Source organism: Monodon monoceros, unplaced genomic scaffold, assembly GCF_005190385.1.
Source record: "Monodon monoceros isolate NGI ecotype Baffin Bay Population unplaced genomic scaffold, NGI_Narwhal_1 Super_Scaffold_7, whole genome shotgun sequence".
NCBI lineage: Eukaryota > Metazoa > Chordata > Mammalia > Artiodactyla > Monodontidae > Monodon > Monodon monoceros.
The window spans coordinates 101,402,870-101,424,424 of NW_021703784.1; the positions used below are offsets into that span (position 1 = coordinate 101,402,870).

At 50.6% G+C, this 21,555-nt stretch overlaps 2 protein-coding genes across 10 annotated transcripts in view; both read left to right on the forward strand.

The window, feature by feature from the left end:
- The window catches only part of DPP3 (dipeptidyl peptidase 3), a 34,493-nt gene extending 33,260 nt beyond the window's left edge, over positions 1-1,233 (forward strand). For all 5 annotated transcript variants that reach the window (XM_029208101.1, XM_029208104.1, XM_029208105.1 and 2 more), the window contains one exon: positions 680-1,233. In XM_029208101.1, the coding sequence (XP_029063934.1) occupies positions 680-852 (173 nt within the window). In that variant the 3' untranslated portion in view covers positions 853-1,233. The remainder of the gene's footprint in view (positions 1-679) is intronic.
- A 696-nt stretch (positions 1,234-1,929) lies between these two features.
- On the forward strand, positions 1,930-21,103 carry BBS1 (Bardet-Biedl syndrome 1). 5 transcript variants are annotated; one of them, XM_029208132.1, is made up of 17 exons: positions 1,933-1,993; positions 2,341-2,417; positions 2,533-2,567; positions 5,531-5,803; positions 5,919-5,965; positions 6,107-6,145; positions 6,268-6,340; positions 8,293-8,424; positions 9,274-9,380; positions 10,926-11,046; positions 11,221-11,379; positions 12,488-12,557; positions 13,147-13,305; positions 15,764-15,897; positions 16,924-17,058; positions 17,867-17,953; positions 18,187-21,103. In XM_029208132.1, exons 1-17 carry the CDS (start codon positions 1,947-1,949, stop codon positions 18,271-18,273), a joined length of 1,782 nt encoding a protein of 593 aa, XP_029063965.1. In that variant the 5' UTR covers positions 1,933-1,946; the 3' UTR covers positions 18,274-21,103. The 5 variants fall into 5 exon arrangements, with proteins under 5 accessions (XP_029063966.1, XP_029063967.1, XP_029063965.1 ...); XM_029208133.1 differs by lacking the exon at positions 18,187-21,103 and having other exon boundaries at positions 1,930-1,993; positions 5,631-5,803; positions 17,867-18,174; XM_029208134.1 differs by lacking the exon at positions 18,187-21,103 and having other exon boundaries at positions 1,932-1,993; positions 2,344-2,417; positions 5,631-5,803; positions 17,867-18,174.
- Positions 21,104-21,555: the final 452 nt, after the last annotated feature.

Consider the following 21,555-nt stretch of genomic DNA (forward strand, 5'->3'; position numbering starts at 1 on the left):
GTGGTAGCTGGCACCTGGTGAGCATTCCCTCAATGCATTCTTGTATTTAATCACCACAGCTTCTCGAGAGAACGAGTACTGTGCTTGCCCACACTTTACAGATGAGGAAACTGAGGCTTAGAGAGGTTGAGAAACTTGCCCAGGGTCCAGCAGTAGACAGAGATAAGGCAATTCCTGGAGGCCAAGGACTGTGTCTGTTTTACCTAACATGGCACTGGTGTAAATCTTTAAGTGAATGAATGAATGCAGCAATTCACTGAATACCCCTCCTTTAATATTTCCTATCTCATAGGATTATTTTAAGGATTCAGTTAGAAATATTGAGGGGCTTCCCTGGGGGCACAGTGGTTGAGAGTCCGCCTGCCGATGCAGGGGACACGGGTTCATGCCCCTGGTCTGGGAAGATCCCACGTGCCGCAGAGCAGCTGGGCCCGTGAGCCATGGCCGCTGAGCCTGTGTGTCCGGAGCCTGTGCTCTGCAACGGGAGAGGCCACAGCAGTGAGAGGCCCACGTACCGCAAAAAAAAAAAAAAAGAAAAAGAAAAAGAAATATTGAGCACAATTTTTGGCACATGGTAAGAGCTCAGGAAGAACTAGCTGCTCCTATGCTTATGACTGTGATTCTGCTTCCCTATTAAGACCTTTTCCTGCTGCTGTTTTTTTCTCCATCTCCTCCCCAGGCTCAGAAGTACAGCTTCTTGAGTATGAGGCCTCAGCTGCTGGCCTCATCCGATCCTTCTCTGAGCGCTTCCCAGAGGATGGGCCCGAGTTGGAGGAGATCCTCACCCGGCTGGCCACAGCTGATGCCCGGTTCTGGAAGTGCCCCAGTGAAACCCCATCTGGCCAGGCTTGAGGCAGATTTGCATGGCCCTTCCCCCACTCCAATAAACCAAGGCTGCAAGTGGCCCCCTTTTTGTCCGTGTCTTAGGGGCTAGGGGAGGGGCAGGAGCTCGGACCTTGGTGCTACCTCAGCCGAGGGTGGCCACACTAAGCCCTTCCATTTGACAGCACTTTCCAGCTTACCAAGTGCTTCCCCTGTGTTATCTCATCTGATCTGCACTGCCCTCTGTGGGGTGGGCAAGGCAGGACTCCTTATCCGGCTTCCCAGATGAGGCAATGCAGGTTCTGAGAAAGTGACCTGTCATCCTGCAGGACTCAAAACCTCTCCCAATCCAGTGCTCTTCATGTATTACTTTTATAACCAGAAAAATAAATATTAGAAACCACCACCATCTTTGCAATTTGTGTGGTTCTTCCTTGCCTTTACCTCACTTCTCATTTGCTCCCAGCAAGGTGCTGGGATCAAGGCCTGCGGAGGGAGAAGGCGGGTTATTTTTAGGCTCCCATCCACAATGGGATTTTGACATCACCTCTAAATGTGGATATACAGAGAGTCAAGAGATGAACGTAGCACAATTTTTGCCGTCCTCCTTCGTGGCTTTTCTTCTATTTTAAAATATTCCAGGAACCTAAAAACTGGAAAGCCTCAACTTCAGCCACAATCCTAGGATTTAATCTCTTACCCTTTGTGTTTTTTCTCTGAGCCTGGACCTCTAGAGTAAGGAGGGAGAAAAGGAGTGGCCTCTTTTCCACCCGGTTAACCATGAGGATGAAGAGGGGAGGAGTTAGTTTTGCTGTTCATAAACACTACAAGGGCTCCTTTCCAGGGCTCAAAGCCAGAGGGCCCTGCTGCTGACTCTGAGCTGCAGGGCCCAAAAGCTCCTACTGGAAGGATCAAGGATAAATGATATGAGCTGGAATGAGGGATTGCATCTCAGTAGCTAGAAACCCGGCACAAGCCGGAGCATCCTGCTCGCTGTCCTCTGCGTCCCGGGCCGGAAAGCTGAGCGCCCGGAACCTTTATACGCCAGCTTTCCAGAACCCGGGCTCTATTAGGCGCTGCGCGGCGGCTTGCCGGAGCTGGTTGCCAGGGTGACGCCTGAGAAGATGGCTGCTGCGTCTTCGTCGGATTCCGACAGCGGCAGAGCTGAGAGGTGAAGGCTGGGGTCCTTGAGGCCTCTTTTCCTACCTATGTGAAGAGGGTGCCCTGGTCCCCGGGATCTGGGCTCCTGAGGTTCTCAGCAGCGCTGGCGGTCCTTGAAGGGCTCTTAGAGATCAAGTGGGGAAACTGAGGCCCAAGGAGTGAATGGGTGCGTGTGGGTGACTCGAGGTCACTCTGTGCGCTGGTGGTGGAGCCTGGACTTGGACCCAGATGTTCTATACCCCTAGTTCAAAGCTGCCTACACACCTCATTCTCAGAAACCAGCTCCGGCAAGTTTTCTTTCCCCTCCCTTGGGATTCATCTTCCGCGCCCCCCGCAACTCTTTCCCTCTTCTCCCAGCAGTGAAGCCAGTTCGAAATGGCTGGATGCACACTACGACCCCATGGCCAACATCCACACCTTTTCCGCCTGCCTGCGTGAGTCTCTGGGACCAGGAACCCCGGTTCTTGGGGGACGGAGGAGTCAAATGGTTCTGTAGGGAAGCCTCTAGAATTCTGAGACCCTGGCTTATGGCTGTTTTATGTTTTCCAGAGCTGGCAGATTTGCATGGGGACGGGGAGTACAAGGTAAGCATATCACCCCAGAGGTGAGACTTCCCGATGGCTCCAAAGAAGCTCAGCATAATCTGGAATTAACGTGTACTTTGAAAAAGCACATTTAGGGTTAAATTTTATTTTTAATGTGGAAAGTGAAGAGAACCTGTTGATTTCACAGTACAGACTGCGGAAAGTAAAGCAGAGCAAAATGCTGCCGGAAATTATACTAAGATAAAGCATCTTAATTTTGTTAACTTGAAGTAATTCTTTACTGGAAGGGCATATCCCTTGGTTGGGGATGGGGCGTTACTCTGGAGGGAAAGTAGAAGGGAGGAGAGTGAGAGTTTTATGTTTATCAAAGGGACGGGAGAGGCCACAACAGTGAGAGGCCCGCGTACAGCAAAAAAAAAAAAAAAAAAAAAAAAAAAGGGCATAGGGACTTCCCTGGTGGTCCAGTGGTTAAGACTCCGTGCTCCCAATGCAGGGGGCCCGGGTGTGATCCCTGGTCAGGGAACTAGATCCCACATGCCCCAACTAAAGATCCCACACGCCACAACTAAGATCCCAGTGCAGCCAAATAAATAATTTTTTTTTTTTTTTTAAGAAAAGGGCATAGATTTTAAGATTAGCCATGAGCTAATCATTGTTGAAGCTGGATGATGGGTATTTGGGGGTTCATTATATGAGTCTCTCTACTTTTGTGTATGACTGAAAATTTTCCATAATAAAAAGGTTAAATTTTAAATTTAATTTAAAATATAAAAGTAAGTAAATAAAATGTAAATAAAGAAATAAAAAATTGGGGGACTTCCCTGGCAGTCCAGTGGTTAAGAGTCCACACTTCCAATGCAAGGTGCGTGGGTTCGACCCCTGGTTGGGGAACTAAGATCCCACATGCCGCACGGGGTAGTCAAGAAAATATTAAAAAACGAAGAAAAATAGGGCTTCCCTGGTGGCGCAGTGGTTGAGAGTCCGCCTGCCGATGCAGGGGACACGGGTTCATGCCCCGGTCCGGGAAGATCCCACATGCCGCGGAGCGGCTGGGCTCCTGAGCCATGGCCGCTGAGCCTGCGCGTCCGGAGCCTGTGCTCCGCAACGGGAGAGGCCACAACAGGAGAGGCCCGCGTACCGCAAAAAAAAAAAAAAAAAAAGAAGAAAAATAGATTTAAAATTTTGAAGGCACAGGTTTTTAAAAGGTTGAGATATATATTGGGCTAAATAAAGGAAGCTAACATGTCTGGAGTAGACTCTCTTTGAGGCAGTTTCACATACATAGATATTATTTATTAGTGGGAAAATAGATTCTGAGAGGCTGAGTTTACCGAGTTTGTAAAAGGTGTCAGACCTGGGTCTGTCAGCTCAGCCCTCAGCAAGGGCAGTGAACCCACAATGGGTGTGTTATGTGGGCAGCTTGAAGGGAGTCATACCCTACATGGACTGTGCAGTCGGATTTGGTGACTTTGGCCCCCAAATTCCTATCCATAAATCATTCAACAATTCGGCAAGCATACAGTGAACCCCTTCTGTGTGTCAGGTGTTGTGCACACACTGAACTCAGAAATGAGTCAGTCCATAGTCAGAAGGAGATATAGACAATGCCCTTAATTCATCCATGATGTTGACTGAACACCTAGTGTATACTTGGCGCTGGGCTGACAGCAGTGAAGGGTAGAGAAATCACAGACCCAGTAACTAATGTGAAATGGTAATGCTTTTGTGTAATAACTTTTTCAATGGCTAGGTTGCTTACTGTCGATTCCAAGCATCTAACCCAGTGCCTGGCACAAATTAGATAATTGATAAATATTTTTGGGGTAGATGAGTGGATGCTAAAATAGAATATATGGAAAGTATTGCGGGAGCACCAACGAAAGAACAGTGACTCCATCAGGAGGCACTAGAGGGCAGTAACATGAACTGGTGCTGAAGGATGAATGAAGTGTCCCAAGAAGGCATGGAAGAGAGGAGGGCATTCCAGGCAGAGGGAACAGCACAAGCAGAGGCAGAGAGGCTTGGAAGTTCACAGCATATTTGGAAAGAGCAAATTTGAAATTAGAAAGTTGAGGCCAATATGAAATAATAATTAAGACCACTGGCTTTGGATCCAGACAGACCTAGGTTCAGGTCCTAGCTCTACCACTTACTAGCCGGGTGATTTTTACCTAACATCTCTAAGCCACAGCTTCCTCATTTGTGAAATGAGGCTAATAATCGTACCTACCTCACAGGTTGTTGCTAGGATTAAATGAAAGGATGCATGAAGTTACTGGTGTGGCTCCTAGCGCACTGTACATGCTCAGAATCCGGGCATTCTGTGGCAGCCCGCATTCTGGCTGGAGCATAGCATGGATAGGGAGGTGTTAGAAAACAAGTTGGGAACCAGATCAGAGGGGCCTTGAAGGCCTCACTCAGCAGAATGGGTTTGCATGGCAGCTACAGTGGCTTGGAGGGTGGAAAAGACAGGCTGAGGAGCTTGGTTCTCCTCTCTGGGTCCATAGAGCACATCCTGCTCTGCGTGATTGGTTCTGCATCTTTAGCTCTGTTCCTGTTTGGAAGCCAGGCCTCAGAGCCCAGATATGAGTTTCAGGCCCCCCAATGACCTCAGCAACTGTTCCAGTGTCTAGAACAGTGCCTGGCATGGAGCAGGCCCTGAAGAAATGTTTACTGAACAAACAGTGAAAACATGAGCTGCCACCTACTCCTTGCTAGGTTCTCGAGTTGATTATCTCATTTGATTTTCACTACAAGTGTCATATGGTAGGTATTCCCCTTTTGCACGTGGGAAAACTGTGGCTCAGGAAGTTGCATCAGTTTTCCCAAGGTCACACAGCTTACAAGCCTTCTTGCAAAGCCTTTGCCCTTCCCCCACCCACCCATGGTGCATTGTGAGCCTATATGAATGTGCACCAGCAAAAAGCTAAGCCCAAGAAGAGGGGCAGTAGGGGGGTGGTCTTTAGACCCTGAGCCAGGAATCAGCCAGCCTCTCTCTACAGCTGGTGGTGGGGGACCTTGGCCCAGGTGGGCAGCAGCCCCGCCTGAAGGTGCTTAAAGGGCCCACAGTGCTGAGCGAAAGCCCGCTACCTGCCCTGCCAGCCGCTGCTGCCACCTTCCTCATGGAGCAACACGAACCCCGGACACCAGCGCTGGCACTCGCGTCAGGCCCTTGTGTGTATGTGTATAAGAATCTCAGGCCCTACTTCAAGTTCAGCCTGCCCCAGTTGCCTCCAAACCCCCTGGAACAGGACCTTTGGAACCAGGCCAAAGAGGTGAGTGATGTGCGGGATGAGAACAAGAAGGCGAAGGTGGCAGCCTTGGGGTTGTCCTCGTTCCCTGCCTGGCTCTGGTGCTCACAGGCTGTACCTTCTTCCCATGCTGGCACAGGACCGGATTGACCCCCTGACACTGAAGGAGATGCTGGAGGGCATCCGGTGAGATCCCACTTCCCCCTTCGTATGCCTCCTACCCCTCTCTCATTCCCCCACCCCTACGCCTTCATCCCAGAGCCCGCAGTCTGAACCCCAGGCCCTGTTCCTTAACTAAACCTGCCATGATGGTCCCTCTCCTTACAGGGGGAAGGCAGAGGTGCCTTTGTCTGTACAGTCACTCAGGTAAGGGCCCTCTGGAGGGCCAGGGCTCCAGAAGCTCCCAGCGGGGAGGGAGCGGCCCTGGAGTGGCCTGGGGAGGGCAGCCAGGCCCAAGGCAGGCAGGTGTCAGTGCTCTGTGTGTCCAGGTTTCTGCAGCTGGAGCTGAGTGAAATGGAGGCATTTGTGAACCAGCACAAGTCCAAGTCCATCAGGCGGCAGGTACTGCCCCTCTCTTCTTATTTCCCTAGAAAAAATATGGACAGTTTTTTGAAAAGACCATGTAACATTAGTGGTAAATTCTATAGCCAAATGCAACTATTTTTACTTTGCAGTTACCCTTCCACATATATAGTCACAAAGCTGCAGGGCTTCTACTTTCCAGTTAACAGTGACAGCTTTTTTTCTTTTTTTTAATAAATTTATTTATTTTCATTTTAAAAATTTTTTGCTGCATTGGGGTTTTGTTGCTGCACATGGGCTTTCTCTAGTTGCGGTGAGCAGGGGCTACTCTTCGTTGGCGGTGCATAGGCTTCTCATTGCAGTGGCTTCTCTTGTTGCGGAGCACGAGCTCTAGGCACGCGGGCTTAGTAGTTGTGGCACACGGGCTCAGTAGTTGTGGCTCATGGGCTTCGTTGCTCCACGGCATGTGGGATCTTCCCGGACCAGGGCTTGAACCTATGTCCCCTGCACTGGCAGGCAGATTCCTAACCACTGCGCCACCAGGGAAGCCCCACAGTGACAGCTTTGAATTGATATATAGTTATGTAGCTTTATATAACTTTTATCATCTTGGGGGTAAAGGTAATATATTTTCATTAGAGAAAACTTTGAAAATAAAGAGAAATATAAGTGACTACACTCACTACTCAGAGGTACTCTTACCAGTTTGGTACATTTCCTTTATAAATATGCTTTTATATCCTGCTTCCCTTGAGTACATAACATTATATCTTGAGCATTAGTCTTGAAGAACTCCATTTTTAATCAAGTGGCCCCTTGATTATTTCATTGATTATTCATTATTTCATTCATAGTTTATGTAACTATTCACATGCAGGTCATTGGAGAAGAAATGTCTCCTTTTTATGCACTTCATATTTTTATTAGTTATGCTTTTAATGGCTTTATTGATGATCCTGTTCGTTGATGAACTCCAGTGGTTCCTGACCTAGGGGTTCCTGACCCTAGCCCAGGGATGGGCTCCCATAGCTGTCCCTGCATTTCAGAAAGCCGCAGGGGAACCGGCTACTTCCTGTAGAGGCCACGTGAGCCGAACACACTGACCAACACATACCTCAGCATTTGGCTAGCCTTAGACAATTCTGTGAGAAACACTGTTCTCTCCTGCCGAGCAGCAGCTGAGGTCCACAGGTGTCACTATCATTGAGTACTTTTAAAATCAGGAAGTAAATTAAGTAAGTATTGCTTAAAAGATGCAGTTTTGGGGAGGCCATCGTTCAAGTATGTGTATGGTTACATGATTGGGAGCCACTAACATCCATGTTTCTATAACTTTTCTCCTTCCACTAGGCATTGAGGATCATTCCTTTTTTTTTATCTTAAAGATAGTCACACAATGAACAGCTTTATCCAAAGAAACATTTTAGTCCCGCTAAATTATTTCCATAGGAGAAATTCCTAAAAAAGGGATCATCCCCTTCTCTTTTGTTTTCTCTCCAATCACAATTAGAAAAAGAACATATGCCCACTGTAGAAACTGTAGGAAAGCACAATGAAGAAATTAAACATCACCTATGATCTCATTGTCCAGAGATAACCAGTGTTTGTATTTAAGGGTTTAGCTTTCCAGCATGTTTTTTTATTCATATATTTTTTTAAAACTGGGATAATACCAACATAACTTTTTACCTGTGTTTTCTCTTAATACGTTAGAAGCATCCTCCCTGTCACTGAGTCTTCTTGTAAAATGTGATTTTTGTAAATGACCGCATGGGTTTTTTATCATACAGATAGCTTATAATTGACTTAGACAATCCTCTTTTGTTAGAAAGTTAGGTTTGTTGCAGTAAACACCTTTGTACATAAATCTTCTGTCACATCTCTGATACTCTTCCTCCTCCTTTGCCCTCTTTCTTCCTGGGGTGTCCTGGGAGTCTCTGGGGGGATGGTGTGAGGGGAGCTACTGGGTGACCCCTGGAGTCCCTCTGCAGACAGTCATCACCACCATGACCACCTTAAAGAAGAACCTGGCTGACGAGGACGCTGTGTCCTGCCTGGTGCTGGGCACTGAGAACAAAGAGCTCCTGGTGCTGGACCCAGAGGCCTTCACTGTTTTGGCCAAGGTCAGTGTGGGGCCTGGCCGTGGGCACACCCGTGGCCCAGGCTCCATTCCCTCCCCTGTTCCCCAATATCTCCTGCCCCCCCGTTAGTTCTTGGTAATATGTGTTCATTGTAGAAAATTATAAAATGTAGATAAGCGTAAAGAAAGAGATACAGGGACTTGCCTGGTAGTCCAGTGGTTAAGACTCTGCGCTTCCACTGCAGGGGGGCACGGGTCCAAGCCCTGGTCGGGGAACTAAGATCCCACATGCCATGTGATGGGGCCACAAAAAAAAAAAAAAAAAAAAGAAGAAAAGAAAAAGATATATATCCCCAAATCCCACCACCCACAGATAAGTCTTTGGCATAAGTCTTTGCAGACATTTTCATATTTAGACACAGATATATAACTTTACATAATTTTTTTTTTTTTACAAATATGGCCTCGTGGTATAGGATCATGTAAGCTACTGTTTTCATGTAGCAGAAGCTTATCAATATCTTTCCATATCTATATAAAACCACATCAGCCTTTGCAAAGGCCACACAACATCGATTATATAGATGTACCCTGTCACCTATTGTACATTTGTTTGCAGTTTTTTGCTATTATTAATACCACCTCAGTGGGCTTCCTTGCCCAAACATCTTTGCGTGCTTATCTAAATGCTTCCTTACGATGCATTCCTAGAAGTGGCCTAGTTTAGTCAAAGGGCTACATGTTGCCGAGTTTCCTTCCAGAAAAATTGTACAAGTTTAAACTGTGACCAGCAGGGTGTTAGTGAGGAGATTGGGACTTGGAGGAATTACTTCAGGTCAGGGAAGGGCTGGGGCTCCAGGGAAATCGGGATGTTTGAGTCTGTTCTTTGCAGATGAGCCTACCCAGCGTCCCCGTCTTCCTGGAGGTTTCTGGCCAGTTCGATGTGGAGTTCCGTCTTGCTGCTGCCTGCCGCAACGGGAACATCTATATGCTGAGAAGGTAGCCACATCCGTGGTCTCTGGGGCCAGAGGAACATCTCAGAAACCTGGTGGTCTTGAGGGCTTGTAAGATGAGCAGGGGGCTTTGGGGCTGGAATGTGGGAATGGAAAGAGCTGAGAACCTCATATAGGAGGCAGAGCCCTTGAGCACAGGGGACGTGTGGAGGCTTGTCTGATGGGGCCTGGCAAAGTGAGAGACTGGGCCGGGTGGCCGTAACACGAGTGATGCAATCAGATATTAGAAGAAATGAAAATAGTCTCATATTTGTTCTGTTGCTTTTATAGGTATGTGAAATTTCCTTATGCATTAGTTTGATATTTCTCAACAGTCATTTTTTTTAATTCAAGAAATGTTTTTGAGCACCTACTATGTATTAAGCATTGTATAAGGTATTGGGGATATATTGATGAACAAAACATTAACAAAGTCCCTGCCCTTGTGGGAAGATAGATATTAAAGTCAACAAACCAAGGTAATATTGCAAACTGGATGCATGCTATGGAGAAAAAATATAGGCTCAATGGGAAAAAACAATGGGGTCAGGGTGATCAGCGAATGCCTGTCTGGGGAGATGAAGGTTAAGAAGGAGCCAGTTGTTCAGAAAGTGAAGCAAGGGCTTCCCTCGTGGCGCAGTGGTTGAGAGTCCGCCTGCCGATGCAGGGGACACAGGTTCGTGCCCCAGTCCGGGAAGATCCCACATGCCGCGGAGCGGCTGGGCCCGTGAGCCATGGCCGCTGAGCCTGTGCGTCCGGAGCCTGTGCTCCGCTAAAGTGAAGCGAGAGTGTTACAGGCAGAGGAAATTTAAGCGAACTCTAGGTGGGAAAGACATTGTCTTGTGCCACTCAAGCTTGGTGGCAAGACATGACGTAGAGACCAGGGTCGGTTCATGCAGGACCTGGTGGGACATGGTAAAGATTTTGGATTTTATCCGAAGTGCAGTAGAAAACTATTATGGGGTTTTACTCAGAAGAATGACATGACCCGTTTACATTTTTTAAAGATTACCGTGCTGGGTGGAGGGTAGATTGGAAGGAGTCCCGGAGACCAGTGGGGAAGCTCTCAGAGGAGTCATCAGGTGGGAGATGACTCTGGCTCAGACTTAAGCAAGGTGGGCTAGAGCCTGTGATGGACAGACAGGAATTACCCCTACTTTCTGGATAAGAGAAATTAAGACTCAGAGGCCAGGAAACTGAGAACAGTGCATTTACACAGAATAAACTCCTCATGCTTTTCTGATGAATTACTAAACTGCGTCAGTCCATTACTTTGTCTAACCTGCAGTGCGCTCACTGTAAACTGGTAAGTGCCAGGTTATCACACAAATTACTGTGGTAAAGTTGAGAGGAAGACTAGGAGGGAAGACACACTTCCTGTTATCCAAGGTCATGCAGTACTAAGTCACAGAGGTGGAACTAATAGCGCAGTCATCTGCTTGTGGGCCAAGGTTCCTGCCAGGATAGTCTGTGGGGCTTGGAAAGAGGAGGGTCAGCCGGGGAAGGAGAGAGGGTTCCTCTGGGGCTGGGAGAGTGTGTCTTTATTCCACAGAGACTCCAAGCGCCCCAAGTACTGCATCGAGCTGAGTGCCCAGCCTGTGGGGCTCGTCCGGGTTCACAAGGTCCTGGTGGTGGGCAGCAACCAAGACAGCCTGCATGGCTTCACCCACAAGGTGTGGCCTCTGGGCAAGCACCAGCCCCAGCCCCTCCACCCGTGCCTCCTTAGTCCCCCTCAGCAGGCGAGCCCTTCCGGCCTTCCCTTCCCAGCAACTCCAGCCACCCCTTCTTTCCACTCTTAAGCCCTGAGCCCCCTGCAGACATTTAGCCGTCCCCTGCCCCCCACGCAGGGTAAGAGGCTGTGGACGGTGCAGATGCCCGCAGCCATCCTGACCATGAACCTCCTGGAGCAGCGCTCCCGGGGCCTGCAGGCCGTCATGGCCGGACTGGCCAACGGAGAGGTCCGCATCTACCGCGACAAGGCCCTGCTCAGCATCGTCCGCACGCCGGTGAGCTGCTGCCTCCTCCTTGCCCCGCTCCCACCTGTGGGGCCCCTTCGCTGCCTCTCCTGACCCCACTCCACCTGCCACCCTTAACTTCTGATGCATTTTGAAAACATTCGTTGAGCATCCCATATGCACAACTCACTGTATTAGAAGGATAAATCAGTGACTGAATCCTTACTGTCGGGGAACTTACAGTCTGAAGTGATAGCCAGCTAGAGACACAGCCGATTCAAATACAAGGCAGACTAAAGCAGAGCAAAGCACTGAAAAAGCACAGAGGCAGCCCAGTGACTGGGGGCGGGGAGTGGTGAAGGATAAATGGGGATGGAACTCAGGAGCCATTTCACAGGGCAAACCACAATTCAGCTGGGCCTCGAAGCAGTCTGCTTCGATAAATGGAGTGGATAAATGGAGATAGAATATTCCAGACTGGAAATAAGATGAACAAAGGCTGAGAGGCATGAGTGTTCTTTAAAGGAGTCCAGGTAGTTTGATGAATCTGGACCAGACTTTTTCAAACAAAATCAATTTAATAGGCCAGCAACAGAACCAGAAAAAAGAAGTTCAGAATATATCACATGTGAAACTTTGTGTACCTGTATGTATAAAGTGTCATATGTCACAATGTAAAATTGGAAAGCAGCTGGTTTGGACCACAGGCTGCTGGGAGGGCAGGCGGTGTGGTGTGTGGGTTGGGGAAAGGGCAGGGAGAGAACTAATAGAAAAGGCAGGTTGGCGTCAGATGCGGAAGGCCTTGAATGTCCTGACAAGGAGGGCAGAAGCCACTGGAGGTTTTTCAGCAGGGAATAGGTGTGGTCATATTTGTATTTTTGAAAGGCAGCAGAGGCAGCAGTGTGAAAGACACTGGGGAGGAAGACTAGGCTGGGAGACCTCTTAGAAAGCTGACCCCAAAGCCAGTGATGTTCAGTCTGGAACTGTGGCCGTGGCAGTGAGGAGGGGGCTGGGATTAGAGGCAGCGTGGCTCCAGGCCTCGCCTCACATCTCACCTCTTACGTCATATCTGGGGTCTCCAAGCCTTATCCCCCTCCCCCCAGACTTGCTCTCCTCACTGAGTCATTTTCCCAGCTAAACTCTGACATCGCCACCGTAGGATGCAGTGACCAGCCTTTGCTTTGGCCGCTACGGGCGGGAAGATCACACCCTCATCATGACTACACGAGGTGAGGCGAGTCACGCCTGGCAGGGGGTTTAAAGTTGGGAGTCGGTGAGATAGGCCAGATCCTGGGAAAGAAGAGGAGGCGGATGTGCAACATTGGTGGGCCTAGGTTTGGAAAGCAGGGCTTGCAGACACGTCCTGTCTGGGCTGGGCCTTCACTGGGGACAGCTCACCAGCAGTCTGATGTCACTACCTGGGGGCCAGGCCCTGGCTGTGTCTCCAGTTCACCCCAGTATCCGCCACAATGCGGAACTGGAACATCACAGTGGTCAATAAATAACTACTAGGGAATTCCCTGGCGGTCCAGTGGTTAGGGCTCTGCACTTCCACTACAGGGGGCTCGGGTTCGATCCCTGGCCAGGGAAGTAAGATCCCGCAAGCAGAGTGGCGCAGCCAAAAATAAACAAGTAAATCAGCTGCTAAATGAATGTATGAATTAATGGTAGGACACACTTCATTCCTTCCAGAAACTCAGAGTCTCAGCAGGAAGACTGAAATGGGTCGATATGAGACAGATTGTTTGGGAAGAAAGAATGGGAATGTAGGGTAGAAATGGGGAGGACAAATCTGCTTCTGCCTGTCCTCCTCCCTAGGTGGTGGCCTGATTATCAAGATCCTGAAGCGCACAGCAGTGTTTGTGGAGGGGGGAGGTGAAGCAGGTCCCCCACCAGCCCAGGCCATGAAACTCAACATGCCCCGAAAGACCCGGCTTTATGTGGATCAGACACTGCGAGAGCGGGAAGCTGGCACTGGTGAGATTCAGGCTGGCTCCTTCCTCTTCCTCCTCCCTTGCGCCAAAGCAGCAGGAACTGGGTGAATGCCGCCTGGGTGCCCTGAGCAGTGCGAGGAGACCTGGGTGAACCGGGTGGGTCTCATGCCTCTGGAAGCCCAGAGACAGCCTAGGAGGTACACCCTGCCAACAAAGAGCTACAGCTCAAGGGGGAAGGTGCTGTGGGTGAGGGCGAGAGCCCTTAGGATTCGAGGAGGGAGCAGCCACTTTTAGATGGAGGAATTCTCATGAGAGAAGTAGAATCTGATCGAGGTTCTTCCTTATCCTATTTGATTTTCCTGCTCTTTTTGTTCATTCATTCACTTAATACCTATGATTATGCCAGGCCTTGTGCCAGGTGCCTAGAATTAGGCCAGTCCCTACCTAAAGAGCTCAGTAGACCTTGCTAACTTCATGTTGCGTGACAGGTGTAGAAGAAGTCTCTGCAGAGGGCTGTGTGTTTGCCTGGGAGCCTGGGAAAGGCTTCAGAGAGAGATGATATTGGATTTGACCCCAAAAGCTGATTATAAGCCTACCAGCCAGAGAGGGAGAGGGGAGGGCGATTCAGGAAGAGGCTTGGGAAAAGGCACAGGGCCCTACCTGGATCTAAGCAGCATCTGTCATGTGGCTGCGGGTACAGTGCAGGAGGGCTCAGTGGCCAGTGGGAAGGCTGGGAAAGCAGGTCAGCTGGCTCCGAAAGGGTCTGGAATGCAAAGTTAAGATGTTTTGGTTTATTCCGTGTAGTGGAGAGATGGGAAAGATGTTAAGCAGAAAAATACAGTAACTCAACCCCCTCTGTCTTTGAAAGGAATCTGGCTTACAGTTTAAAGGATAAATTACAGGATAAAGAAAATAGCTAGCAGGCTGTTGTAGCCTAGAGAACCCAAGAGAAGCAGCTGATATATTAGAGGAATAATTAGGAAGTTCTCTAAGGTATAATGAAAATGGCAGGAATCAATAGCTTTTGTATTGGATACCAACAGTATCCAGTTAGAAAAGAGAAAGTTTCCATTCACAATAGCAAAGAAATCCTTAGATGTAAACTTAACAAGAAAACATACAAAGTCTAATAAAGAAAATTATAAAACTGCTTTAAAGAACAGGAAAGACCACCTGGATATTTAAATAATGAGATTTACCAAGTCTCAGGGTAGTAAGACCTGAAGTTGTAAAGCTGTTGATTAGTTAACAGCTTCTGAAATTAATCTAGAAACATAGCAAAGTTACAGTTAAAATCCCAATGGGTTTTATTTTGAGGACTTGACCAGTTGATTCTAAGAGTAAATCTAAGAAGTTTGGGGAAAATAAGAATGAGGAGACTCAGCCCATCAGATAGCAGAATGAACTATGAAGCTGTAGGAGTTAGCAGCTGTGGCATCAGTATGGGAATTGATACAGCTCAGTGGCACGTTTAGGAAGTCCAGAAACAGACCCTTGTACATGTGGAAAGTCAGTATATGATAGATGTGTCATTTCAAATTAGTGGGGGAAGGAGAGACTGTCCAAGAAACATAATTAGGACAACTTGTTTCTAGAAAAAAAGTTAGAACTCTACCTCATACCAAACACAAAAGTTAATTCTGGGTAAATTAAAAATAAACTGTGAAAGTATTAGAGGAAAAAGGAAAGATGAAAGGATGGGGTAACATAAAGATGAAAGCTTCTGAATGGCAGAAGGCTCCTCACAGGCACAAGGAGCAAGGACAGACTGGCTGACCAAGGTGCTCAGTCTGGAAAGTAGGGACAGTGGGATGGAGGGGAGGGAGCGGGCTCTGGAGAGGCCCTGAGGAAGAGTCATCCGACCTTGGAAAATGATTAGCTGTGAGGGGTGGACCTGGGTGACTTGATGGATGGGGATGCAGTGACGGAGTTAGGGAAATGAGGTTGGTTTCCGCAGCGTTGAGCTCCAGGGGTTGATGGGACGTCCAGGTGGAGGTGCCCATCAGGCAGTTAGAAGCAGCAGGCAGGCCGGGCACCGAGCTGCCCAAGATGAGTGCACAGTACCAGGTGCAGACGCAGGCCAGACCCTGATGCACCCCTGCCCTCAGGAGCTCGCGGTTGTTCCTCTTTGGGGTGGTCACAGCCAGGGCAGGACATGGATGGGGCAGCGAGGAAGACAGAGGATGAGAAGAAGACCAAGGACAAAACTCGAGGGAACCCCAGCCCTTACTAGAAGGAGCCAGCAAAGGAGGCTGCGGTTGTATGGGCAGCCAGGTGGTGGGAGAACCAGGAAGGAGGAGCAGGGAGTGGTCCGCAGCGTCCAGTGTCACCAGAGGCTGGCTGTGGGACCTCAGTCCTCCTGTTGCCCACATTCCCAGCCTCTGCCCACTGTGCCTTCCTCTCGCACTCTCCCCACGGCCGCCTGAGCAGCACCCTCTCCCCCAGCCCTGCCCCCTCCTCCTGCCTCACGTCCAGCATCGGCCCTTTGTGTGCCTCCTCAGCCATGCACCGGACCTTCCAGGCAGACCTCTACCTGCTGCGCCTCCGGGCCGCCCGTGCCTACGCGCAGGCCCTCGAGTCCAGCCTGAGCCCCGTGTCTGCGACGGCGCGGGAGCCGCTCAAGCTGCACGCTGTGGTGAGCACCCACGTGGCGGGGGGCATCAGGCCGCCTCAGGGCCAGAAGGGCAGAGGTCAGGGCTGTGCGGGCACCCCTCGGCCCAGGAGCGGATCCCAAGGCAACTAGGCCCCGTGCCCCTTCTCACCTTCCCACAGGCCCAGGGCCCAAGTCTCACATCCTCCTCTGTGAGAGCGCTCTCACCTCTTTCCTGTGCCGCCTCTTCCCCTTGGCTGGCCGCAGAGTGGGGCACGCTCTCCAGCCCCCTTATTCCATGCGGTGCCTCAGACGAGCCCCCAGACTTGGGGCAGGGCACACAGGTAGTCACCTTGGGCTGTTTCTTCCCAGGAGCCTTGAGGGACTCTTACAGCTGCGGTACAGGGAAGAAACCTGTTCATTTCGGTAACTGCCGGCAGCCCAAGGAGTTGGGACTGCCCAGTACTGGGAAGGGGCCATCCTGAGACTTACACTGGCACAAGGAGGAGGAGGGCCCCTTGTACTCAGACACAAGTGACCTCAAGGTCATCAGGGCTCCAGCCAGCTCTGAATGGGTCCCTGAGGTGTGCTGTCTGATCCAGTTGGGCTTCTGATATCTCTTTCCCTAAAGAAAGTGGATAGATACAGAGAGGAAGCGGCTGCAGAGCAGTCGAGGATAAGAGGGAGGAAAGTGAAATCCTTGCAGCCACCAGAGGACGAGAGGAGGAGGTTGGGCCAGGCCCTGCGAAGAGCGAGGTGGGGCAGGGCACGGACACAGGTGGGAGCCAGGGCCGGCTTCCCCAGGCCAACTGTGCCTCCGACCAACTTGCTGAGTGGCCTCGGTCGAGCCCCTTCTCCGCTCTGGGATTTTGCTCATCCCTTGCACACGGAGCCAAGCTTCTGAGCTCCGTGCCTTTTGAGGGGCGGATGGACAGTGCGTTAGAGTGGTTCGAGGAAGGTGACTTGAGGGCGCTGATGGGGGAGCGGGCGGGCAGGGCCGGGGTAGGCCATATTCGGCCCCCAAGGCCACTAGGTCCTACGGGCTTTCTCCCCACCCCACCCTCTGCACAGGTTCAGGGCCTGGGCCCCACCTTTAAGCTCACCCTTCACCTGCAGAACACCTCAACAGCCCGACCCATCCTGGGGCTGCTGGTCTGCTTCCTGTACAACGAGGGGCTCTATGCTCTGCCCCGGGCCTTCTTCAAGGTACTGGACCCACCTTACTGAGACCTGGAGTGAGAAAGGGTGGGCGGGGCCGGATTAGATGTCTGCAGGTCAGAGGTGAGGGAGCTGGCAAGTGGCTACAGCCACAGACCAGACTAGGGTGCAGCAGGGGCCCTGGGGAGAGCCCCCGAGACCTGCCTCAGCTGCTTTTCTCCCAGCCTGTGAGAGGTCTCAGGGAGGCACACCGAAGGTTCTGGGAGAACAGTGAGAGTCCAGGCCTCACCGGTGCTGCTCTCAGAAGCCTGTTGGTGCTCTGGGGTCCCAGAGCCCGCCCTGTTTTCTAGCCACTCCTGCAGCAGGAATGGGAGCCCCACGGAGACTCTTCCAGAGTGAAGAGCCTTGTTTCCCCCCAGGTCCAGGTTTGACCCTAAGTTGGAAGGACCAGAAACTGAGAAAGACTTTGGGATGTGAAAGAAATAGCCCTGGACTTGGTTGGAGGTTTAGGTTTAGGGACTTCTCTGGTGGCCCAGTGGGTAAGACTCCACGTTTCCCCTACAGGGGGCACGGGTTCGATCCCTGGTCGGGGAACTAAGATCCCGCCTGCTGTGTGGTGTGGCCAAAAGAAAAAAAAAAAAGGTTTAGCTTTAATTAGGGACATGCATGCAGCCCTGCGGCATTCACTCCCCCCACTGAGCCCACATCCTCCTCAAACTGGCTTGTCATCCCTGCCCACCCTGCCAGGGCACACTGAAGTTCAGCTGGGACAACAGGTATGAGAGTGCTTTGGAATCTACCAAACACTGTCTAGGTGTGAGGGCTGACTTCTTTACCTCTTTGTCCCCAAACTTAGGTCCCCTTGCTGGTGCCAGGGCTCAACTACCCCCTGGAGACCTTTGTGGAGAGTCTTAGTGACAAGGGCATCTCAGACATTATCAAGGTAGGTTGCCGGTTGGTACTAGTTGGGGAGGTCAGTGTGAGTGAGTGCGGACAAGGCCCCCGGGTGGCTGCCAGGATGGGGTGGGTGTCTGCCCAGTAGAGGCCTCCCAGCCTCCCCCTCCCCTTTGACAAAGCCCTGCACTAGGGCCAGTGCAGACCAGACCGTGCTTGGCCTTTGCAGGAGCAGGGGTAAAGGGGGAATGCCCCCTACTACCTGGGGCACCTTCTCCATAGGTGCTGGTGCTCCGAGAAGGCCAGAGCACACCCCTGCTCAGCGCCCATATCAACATGCCTGTGAGTGAGGGGCTGGCAGCTGCCTGACGCCTGAGCCCGTGTTAAAGCCCCTGTGGAATCAGGACCAGGGAGTTCCAGCCCCTCCCACTGAGCCGGGCAGAGTCCACGGCCCCAGGCCCATTCCAGTGCAGCAGTGTGCTGGGCGACAGCCTCCCTCTCCTCTCCTAGTGCCCCTTTCTCACCACCCTGACCACTGGGTGACCTGTAGCAGCAGGTCAGTGAGTCCCCAGGAGGTTGGGCTCCGTCCTCCTCAGGGAAACCCAGGCATTGGCCCTTTGGGCTCTCTCTTCTCCCCACTTTTCCCCAGAAGCCACTCCCAGGTCTGAAGGCAGAGTTCTGAAGTGCTCAAGGTGAGATGAGGGCATAGGCCCAGCCTCCTCGTCTGCCGCTTCCCTTAGGCATGTCACTCTGCTTCTGCTGCAGAATTGGCTGGGGCCTTGCCTGAGACAATCAGAGGCTCTTCTTGGGTGAGACTGAGCCCCCTGTTGCTCCCTGGGGTTCCAGAGGCTTGGCTCCTCCCAGCTCAGCTTGCAGGCAAAACACATGCTCTGATCTCCCCTCGTGAGCTCAGCAGGGGGCCCCGGGAATAGCTGCCTTCCCACAGGAAGTCTTGGGCTCAGCCAAGGTCTCAGGCCTGTGATGCTCCATGAAGATCACCAAGGGAGAAGCTGCTGTGGGGGGCAGAGAGCGCCGTGCAGGAGCTAGTGGCCCCAGCCCCCCACCAGGCTTCTGAAGACCACACAGCTGCTGCTCCTGACTTGGATGCTCGTGCCCAGAAAGCATCCCAGGAGAGGAAGGCTCAGAGAGACAGAGCAGAGGTGGGGCCGCGGCACACAGGAGGGGCGTCTCTGGGGTCCTGGGGAGGGGGTTTGGGAGGCAGAAGCCTAGAACTGCCAGTCAAGATGCTCTTCTGTGCCCCGGAGCCCAGATCGGTCAGGTGAGGGGCAGGTTCACTGGGCAGTGGCCACAGTGTGAGATTCACTGGAAAGGCATGGACCATAGGTGTTGAGTCAGGTTGAAGACTGAATGAAGGTACATGTTTAGACCTTAAGCATCAGAGACCCACAGTCTGGGCCCTTGGTGCTTCCTGGAGCCCCCTGGCTAGTCTGCCTGGCCCGCCTCACAGGCTTCTTTTGAGTTAGCGCTACCAGGGCCGCCCTGAGCCATTTGTGAGCCAGGAACCCTACTGCCTGAGGAAGGACCTATATCTTCTGTCCGACCAGGTACAGGCTAGCATGTGGCAGACAGCTCAGGCTTGTGGGAAGTACCCAAATCCCTGTGTGTTTCAGTTTCCCCAAGCGTAAAATGAGGCAGTTTGACCAGATTCAGCTCTAACATCCTAGAGTTGGCAGCCCCTCTAGAGGAAACAAGGAGTCAACTCCAGAAAGTAAGTGCAGAGCTTTTGCTCTTGAGACCAAGGGCCCCAAGCTGATTGATTCTGCCGGGCAACAGCCTCTGTGCCGGAGACAGTGAGGGACAGCCCACGGTCACCCGCTGTCCTCCCCAGGGAATGTATTCTGGGGCCAGGTTAAGAGAAGCAAGGGGACTGGACCAGAGAAAGAGCCCCATCCCCCTCCTCTCTGCAGAGTCCAGCCACTCGCAAACAAACCAATTGGATCAGGGTGGTCTAGACTTTCTAGATCAAGCTGACTGAGGCACAGTTGGAATAAGCAGGAGGTTTCGTCTGGAAATGGAAACGACAGGTAGAGCGAGTGTCGCTGTCAGTCAGAGAGATTTCAGCTTAACCTGAAGAGTCTTCTGAGACAGCTTATCAGAGATGGAAGGGCCTGCCCTAGCAGGTATTGGGCCCCTTGTCACTGGAGCTGTGTCACTGGGGCCTCACAATCCCTTTCACCCCAGTGAAGTGATGAACTGTGTGAACTCGGAACAAAGAAGTCTGATCTGGGTTCAACTCATAGTTATTCATGATGATGAAAGCGGAGAAACTATTCCTAAGCCCAACCTAAGGTGAATTTATATGATATAATACAATGTACCTATTATTAAAAAATATGTGAATTGTACTGGTCTGGACAGTGTAAATAAAGCAATACAAAGCAAGAAACTGTGCATGATACCCAATGCCCTCACCAGTTAGAGCTCCAAGAAGCTGTACAGTAAGGATGAGGAGAGTGGTGCTGCCTTTTTTTTTTAAGTATCTTGTACTTGTATTAAGTACTTGGTACTATGGAATTAGGCAGTTTATAACAAGAAAACAGCCTCTCAGGAATTTCCTGGCGGTCTAGCAGTTAGGACTCGCGCTTTCACTGCAGCGGCCCGTGTTCAGTCCCTGGTCAGGGAACTAAGATCCTGCAAGCCTCTCCCCATTCCCCAGTACTGCTCCCATGCTACAGTTCTCTTAGCTATTCTTTAAATATGTTTATGCTTAGACATTATTTCTTGGCTCCCTATCGTAATAGATGAGGCTTATAGCTCTCTTGTGGGAGCACCCTGCCCTCTCCTTTTCTCCCCAGTTTTTAGGTAAATTCATACTCACTGTTTGGATTACTGTGTGAAAGTTATCTACTTATTACAGAGCCAAGAATTGGGCTATAATTAAATTACCTTTTTTGTGTACTTATTTTTCATGGAGTTAATAATTGCCCTGTTTTTTTCATTTGCTTAGTTTTCTATATTATACCGATTGCTAATTCTTCCTCCTCCCAGTCTGACGGTTCCTCTTTTTTCTGTACACTTCTGTTCATCCCCCGCCTAAGTGAATGCTGTTGGCTCTCTAGAACTGCAGCGAGCACTTCTCCTGGGAGTTCTGTTTGCCATGTTCTGGGCTAGATTCCCTAATTCCTGGACCCCCATGTCTTTTTTCATAATTCTTCCATTTTTGGTCAGGGAACTAAGATCCCACATGCTTCATGGCATGGCCAAATAATAATAATTTGAAAAAAAACACTTGGGCTTCCCTGGTGGCATAATGGTTAGGAATCTGCCTGCCGATGCAGGGGACACGGGTTCAAGCCCTGATCCGGGAAGATCCCACATGCTGCAGAGCAACTAAGCCCACGTGCCACAACTACTGAGCCTGCACTCTAGAACCCGCGAGCCACAACTACCGAAGCCCGCACACCTAGAGCCCGTGCTCTGCAACAAGAGAAGCCACCGCAATGAGAAGCCCGCACGCTGCAATGAAGAGTATCCCCCACTTGCCGCAGCTAGAGAAAGCCCATGGGCAGCAACAAAGACCCAATGCAGCCATAAATAAATAAATGAATAAATAAATAAGCAAAAAATAAATTAAAAATTAAAAAATTATTTTTAAAAAAACTTAAAATGTAAGACAGCGAGAGTATATAA

Coding starts and splice junctions, on each gene's coding strand:
- BBS1 (XM_029208130.1), top strand. CDS start 1,947: ATGGCTGCTGCGTCTTCGTCGGATTCCGACAGCGGCAGAGCTGAGAG. Junction 6,146..6,267: donor TTGTCTGTACAGTCACTCAG/GTAAGGGCCCTC, acceptor CTGTGTGTCCAG/GTTTCTGCAGCTGGAGCTGA. Junction 12,558..13,146: donor CCTCATCATGACTACACGAG/GTGAGGCGAGTC, acceptor CCTCCTCCCTAG/GTGGTGGCCTGATTATCAAG.